Genomic DNA, 6,098 nt, shown 5'->3' with positions numbered 1-6,098 from the left:
CCCCTTTCTTCCCCCCCCTTTTCTTTTGCGCCCCCGTCTCCCTTTCCCTCGCGCGCTTCCGTCCCGTGCTCCTTCGCTCCTTTCGCTCCTTCCCCCTCGTGCCTTCCGGTCGCCCCTCTCGTTTCGCCTCCCGGCTTCGTGCGCCTCTCCGCCCTTGGTTTTCCGTCGGGCTCTCTTCGCTCTTCCGCTTTTTCTTTTCCCCGTGCTCCCTTCTCCGTGCTGTCGCCTGTCGCTCTGTTTGGTTCTTGCGTGCCGCCCCGGCTTGTGCGTGCTCGCGCTTGCCCTCGTCTTCTCCCCCTCCCTCCTCCCGTCCTCCCCCTTCCCTCCGTCCTCCTTCCCTTGTTGCTTCCTCCCCCCCTTTGCGCCCCCCCCTTCCTGCCGCCCTCTCTTCGGCCTCGGCGGTCCTCGTTGCGCTGGCCTTTTGCTTTTTGCTGCCCCCCGCCCCCCGCCTTCCCCCCCGCCCTGGCCTGTCCCGGCCGTGCTTTTTCTGTCTCTTTTGCCCCTGCCCCCTCCGCCTCTGCCCCCCGTTCGCGTCCCCTCTGTCCCTTTTGGCTCCCCCCTCCCCCTTGCTTGTGCCTTTCCGCTCTCGTCTGCTCTTCTTTGTTGCGGTGCGGTGGCTTTCTTTTGGCTTTGCTTGGCCTCTTGCCCCCCCCCGCCTCCGCCCTGTCCGGCCTGCTTGCCGTCCGCTCTCGCCGCGCCCCCCTCCTTCCTCTCTCTTTTGTTTGCTCGCCCTCCTTTCCCTCTTCCTCTTTGTCTCGCCTTCTTGCTGTGCTCCTTGGCCTTTTGCTCGCTGCTTTTCCCTCCCGGCCCCCTTCTTTCTCCCGTCGCGGGTGTCCTTTGCTTGCTTGCTGCCTCCTCCTTCTTTCCGTTGTTTGCCTTGTCCGCCCCCGCCGTCCTTCCCTTCCCCCCTCCTGCTCCTTTCGCCTTTCTTCTGCCCTCCGCTTCGCCCCTTTCTCCCCCCCGCCTTGTTCGTGCTTCCCCCCCTCCTCTCCTCCCCCCTCTCTTTGCCCTCCTCCCCTCTGCTCCCCTCTTGCCTTCTCCCTCGCGTTTTGTCCCCCGGCCTTTGGTGCCTCCCCGCTTCTCCCGCCCCTTGCCCCCGTCTCCTCCCCCGCTCTCGGTGCTTGTTTCCCCCCTCCCCTGCCTTTTTCCGTTTGTCGCCTTTCTCCCCTTCGCCTTTTCCCTCCCCCCTGGGGTTGTTCGCCCTCCCCTTCTTCTTCGCGTCGCCCCTTCCCGCCTGCGCTTTTTTCCCGTCCCTTTGCTCCCCGGTGCCCTCTTTGTGTGCGGCGTCGGCTCGGCCCCTTCTGCTTGCTTCCCGTCGGCCCCCGGTGCCCCGTTTCCTCCCCCTCTCTTCCTTCTTCTTGCGCGTCTCCTTTTGCCCCGCGCCTTGCTTTCTTCCTCCCCCTCCCGCCTTCTTCGTTTGCTTTGTTCCGGCCGCCCCCTTTGGTTCCTCCCCCCTTGTGGTTCGCCGCGGTCTTGGCCCCCGTTCCCCCCCTCCTTTCTTTTGCCTTGCTCGCGCTCCTCTTGCCTCGCCTTTCTCCCCTCCGGCTCCTTGCGCGCTTCGTCCCTTTCTTTTGGTTCCCTCTGCGCTCGCTCCCCGTGCCCCCTGCTTCCCTGGTCGCTGCTCTTGTTTTCCCGCCTTCCTGCCTCTTCCCCCTCCTTCCTTCTGGCGGGTGCTTTTTGCGCCCTCTTCCCTCTGGTTCCCCTGGGTGCCTGGTCCTGGGTGGCTCCCTTTGTTGTGTCCTGGCGCGTTGGTTCGCCTTTCCCCCTTCCTTCCTTTTGCCTTGCCCCCCCCTTCCCCCTCCCCTTGCTCCCTCCTTGGCCCCCGTCCTGCCTCTCCTTCCCCCGTGCGGCCTCCCTCCCCCCTTCTTCTTCCCCGCCTTTCCCCTTCTTCTGCTGCGGGCTGGGCTTTTCTCGCGCCTTCCTTTCCCCCTCCTCCCTTCCCTGCCCCCCCTCCTCTCCCCCCGTCTCCTTCGTCTCCCCCCCTCCTCTGCCCCTTGTTCCCCTTTTGTGCCCTTTCTTCGTCCCGTGCCTCCTTTTGCTCTGTGCTTTTTCCTCCCCTCCCCGTGTCTGGCTTCTTCCCCCCCCTTGCTCTTTTCTTCCCCCCTCTGCCCCTTTGCTGGTCGCTGCCTCTCCTCGCCCCCTTCCTTCCTCTGCCCGCTCCTCCCCGCTTTTCGCTGCCCTTTCTCCTTCCTCTGCCTCCCCCCTTTGCCTCCCCCTCTGCCCCTCCCCCCTCTTTGGTTTTCTCCCCTTTCTCGCTCCTCTGGCTTCTTGTCCTGCTTCTGGCTCCTGCTTCGCTTTTGCGTGTCCCCCCGTGTTGCTCGCTTCCGCCCCCTCGTTTCGGGCGCCCGGCCGCCCTCCTCCTCCCTCGTGCGGCTTCTTTGCGCGTCCGGTTTCTTCTTTCGGCCCCCCCCCGTTTTGTTGCGGTGTTCTTGCGGCCGCTCCTTGCTGCGCCCTTCCCTGTGCCTTGCCCCCCGCTTGTCTCCCTCCCTTCCCGCCCTCGGTTCCGCGCTCCGTTCGTCTTTTTGCTCTTTGCCCTTCTTTCTCCTTTTGTCGTTGCTTCCCCCGCTTCGGTCGCCCTTGCTCCCTTCCTTTTTCTTCTTGCGCCCCCGGTCCCCGTGTCCCTGGCCCCTCCTCCCCCCCCCCGCGCGTCTCTTTCTTCCCCCTTCCCCTTCTTGGCTCCCCCCGTCCCCTCCGTCCCTCTGTCGTCCGCTTCGCGGTCTTGCCGTTGCCTCGTGTGTCTTTGCTTTGCCTGCTGCTTTGCTTTGCTTTCCGCGTTGGCCTGCCTCCCCCCTTGGTCCTTCTTGCCGCTCCTCTCTGGCCCGCCTTCTCCTCGCTTCTTCTTTGCCCGCTGCTTGCTCGTCTTGCCGTTTCCGTGGTTGCGCTTTCTGTGCCCTTCCCCCTTCGCTTCCTTCGCCTTTCTGGCCCTTCCGCCCCCTGCCTCTTTGCTTGTGCTCCCCTCCCCCCCTCCCTCTTCTTTTCGTTTTTTCCCGCTCCGCCCCCTCTCCTTTGTGCGCTCCTTTTTGCTTCGGCCCTTCTCTTTCGCCCCTTCTCCCCGCTCGCCTTTCCCCCCCCTTGCCTCGTGCTCCCCCCTTCCCTTTTCCGCCTTCCCGCCCCGCCCCTCTTCCCTCTTCCCCCCTTTTTCTTGCTCGTGCCCCTCCTTTTGTCCTTCCCTCCTTTTGCCACCCTTTGCCCTGCGTCCTATTTTCCCCCTTTTCCCCCCTTGCCCTTTTCTTTCCCGTCGTCGTCGCCTTCGTCCGCTTTTGCGGGGTTTGCGCCCCTGTGGCGTCCTCCCCCTTCCGTTCTCTCTCCTGCTGGCTTTTGCCTGCTCCCCCTTTTCTCTCTCCTTTTCGCCGCCTTCGTGCCCGTCGCCCTCGTCGCTCTCCGCTTCTGTTCTCTCCCCTCTCTCTCCTTTTCCCCTCTTCTTGCCGCTGCCTCTTTTCCTTCTTCCCTTTCCTCCCTTCCCGTCCCGCCTCTTGCCCTTTTTCTCCTTCTTTTTCTTTTTCCGCCTTCGCCTCTTCTTGCGCTCCTTGCGTTGCGGCTGCGTGCGCCTCCTCTCTTGCCCTTCTCGCCTTCGCTTGTCCTCGCTTCCCGCCCCCGCCGCCTTCCCCTTGCCCGCCTTCGCTGTTCCCTCTTCTTCCTCTGCTTCCCGCGCCCTCCGCCCCTCTTCCCTTGTCCTCCCCTCCCTTGCCTTGCCTCTTCGCGCGTCTCCTCCTCCGCCTGCCCTTTCCTCGCTTGCTGCTGCCTCCTCCGCCTCCTCCTTTTCGTTTGGTTCGTTGCTCCCGCGCGCTTTTCTTTTGTCGCGCTTGCCCCTTTTGCTTTCGGCTTTGTTCGGCGTCGCTTCCCCCTTTTTGCCTTGCTCCTTGCTCCCGCTCGGCTCCGGCCCCTTTCTTTTCCCCTGTCCGGGTTTGCGGCCCTTGTCGCCCCCCTCCTTTTTTCTTCGCCTTTTTCTTCTTGTGTTCTGCGCGCGCTGCCTTTTCCCCGCGCCGCCTTTTTGTTGTCTCCTTTTCGCCTCCCCTTTTCCTTTTTTCCCCCCGCGCCCCTTGTTCGTCCGTCCTCCCTCCCCTTCTTTTCTCCTGCCCTGGCGGTTGCCGGTTGTTCGGTTTCGCGCCGCCTTTCGCGCTTCCTGCCCTCCTCCTCTTTGGCCTTCCTTTCGCCCTCCTCTGCTTTTCGCTCCCTCCCTCCTTTGTCTGTTGCCCCCTTCTTCGCTCTCGGTGCTCGCGCCTCGCCGTCCCCTTCCTCTCCCCTGCCGCTGGTCCGCCTCGTCGGCTTTTGCGCTTCCTTTCTTTTTGGCTCCTCTTTTTGCCCCGCTCCCTCCTCTCTCCCCGCCCTTTGCTCCTTCGCGCTTCCCTGTCTGCCCCCCTTTCCTTTGCGCGCCTTTTGCCCTCTTCCCCCTTCTTCCTGGCGCTTGTGCGCTTCTTGTCTTTTTCTTGTTCCTCTCCTTCGCCCCTCTGCTGCGCGTTTCCCCCTCTTTCTTTGGCCGTGCCCCCTTTCGGCTCTTCGGCCCTCTTGTCTCCTCCCCGGCTTTGCCTCGCCTCTCCTTGGCCCTCTTGTCCCGCTTCTTCCGCGTTCTCTCGTCCGCTGTCCCTTCCGGTTTTGGCTTTTGTCCGTCCTGTGGCGCCTCCGGGCTCTCCCCCCGCCGTCTTGCTTTTCCTCTTTCTCTCGGCCCGTGGCCCTCCCTTCCCCCCTTTCCTCGTGTCCCGCCGCTCCGTGTCCCCTGCCTCCGCCCTTTCCCCTCCTCCCTTTCTCCCGTGCGCCTCCTCGCTTTTGCGCTCCCTCTTTCTTCCTCCTCCTCCCGCGCGCTCTGCCCGCTTCCTCCCCTTCCCCCCTTTGTCGCCTGGCTCCGCCTCGCCGTCCCCCCGTTCCCCCGTTGGCCCCGTGTTTCCTCCCCCCCCCGGTTGGTCCCCCTGCCTCCCCTCGGCTCCCGGCTCTGCTCCCCTTGTTGGTCCCCCCCGCGGTCCGGTGCCCGTCTCGCGGGGGGGGGGGGGGGGGTGCCTCGCCTTTCCCCCTTTTTCGCCCCGCCCCCCCCCTTGCTCCGCCCGCGCTCCCCCCCTCTTCCCTCGCTTGTTCGCGTCTGGTGCCCCGCGGCCCTCCCTCCCCCTCCCGTGTGTGTGCGCTTGTGTGCGCCGTCTCTCTCGTGTCGCGCGCCTCTGTCCCGCGCGTCCGTCCCGCCCGCCGTCCCGCCCCCCGCCCCTTCTCGTGGTTCGCGCGGTGGTGTCCTCCTCCTCCTCCCCTTGCTCTTCTCTCCCGCGCCCTTCCCTCTCTCTCCCCCTCCTTGGTTCCCCGCTCCCCTGCCTTTCCGTGCTCTCGTGCTTTGCTCCCCCCGCCCGCCCTCCTCCCGCCCCGTGCCCCCCCTGCTGCTTCGGGTTTCCCGTCGCCGCGCTCCTCTCCCCGGCTTTCCCGCCTCCGTTCCTTTCCCCCGTCTTCCCCCTCCGGTCGCCCCGTCTCCCGTGCTCTGTGCTTTGCTCCCCCCCGCCCCCCCTCCCGCCCCGTGCCTCCGCCCTGCTGCTTCGGCTCTCCCCGCTCCGTGTGCCCCTCCCGGCTTTCCCCGCTCCGTGCTCCTTTCCTCCCTTCTCTTGTTTTGCTCCCCCCCGTGTTGTCTTGCTTCCCCCTTCTGCGCCTCTGTCGCTGCTCTTCCCTGCTGCGCCGGTCTCTTTGCTGCCGCTCCCCCCTCTGGCCTGCTTTCTCTTGCTCGCTCTGCGTGTTTTCTCTCTTTGCCTCTCTCCCGTCCCGCCCTTGCTTTTTGCTCTGCTTTGCTCTGTTTCCGCCTCTCCGCCTCTTTTTCTTTGCCGCTCTCTGCGTTCTTTTTCTTTTCTCCCTTCTCCCTTGCCGCTTTTTGGTCTGCTCTGTCCCCCCTGCGCTTTTTGCTCTCTGCTCTTTCCCGCTTCTTGCTCTCTTCGCTCTTGCTTCGCCTTTTCTGCTCTCTTGTTCGTGCGTGCTCTCCTCTTCCTTCTTCCCGTCTTCCTCTCTTCCTTTTCTCGCTGGTCCTGCGCCTCTGTCCGTTGGCCCGCGCCGCTCTCCTTTTTGCCCTCTTGTCTCTTTTGTCCGCGCTCTTCTCTTCTCTTCTGCCCCGCTGTCCGCCCGGCTCCGCTCGCCGTTGC

The 6,098-nt window shown here is 64.9% G+C and overlaps 1 protein-coding gene across 1 annotated transcript; it reads right to left on the bottom strand.

The window, feature by feature from the left end:
• Nucleotides 1-680: 680 nt before the first annotated feature.
• LOC109178400 (ribosome-binding protein 1-like) lies at nt 681-4,609 on the bottom strand (the record flags this gene model as incomplete). The annotated part of the gene is made up of 2 exons (XM_019328020.1): nt 681-2,260; nt 2,750-4,609. Coding segments are annotated over 2 exons (3,440 nt in total), but the record flags the coding sequence as incomplete, so codon positions are not given.
• Nucleotides 4,610-6,098: the final 1,489 nt, after the last annotated feature.

Source organism: Ipomoea nil, unplaced genomic scaffold (genome assembly GCF_001879475.1).
Source record: "Ipomoea nil cultivar Tokyo-kokei standard unplaced genomic scaffold, Asagao_1.1 scaffold0825, whole genome shotgun sequence".
Taxonomy (NCBI): domain Eukaryota; kingdom Viridiplantae; phylum Streptophyta; class Magnoliopsida; order Solanales; family Convolvulaceae; genus Ipomoea; species Ipomoea nil.
Note: the sequence above shows the minus strand (reverse complement) of the source record. Positions and strands in the feature narration are given on the sequence as shown.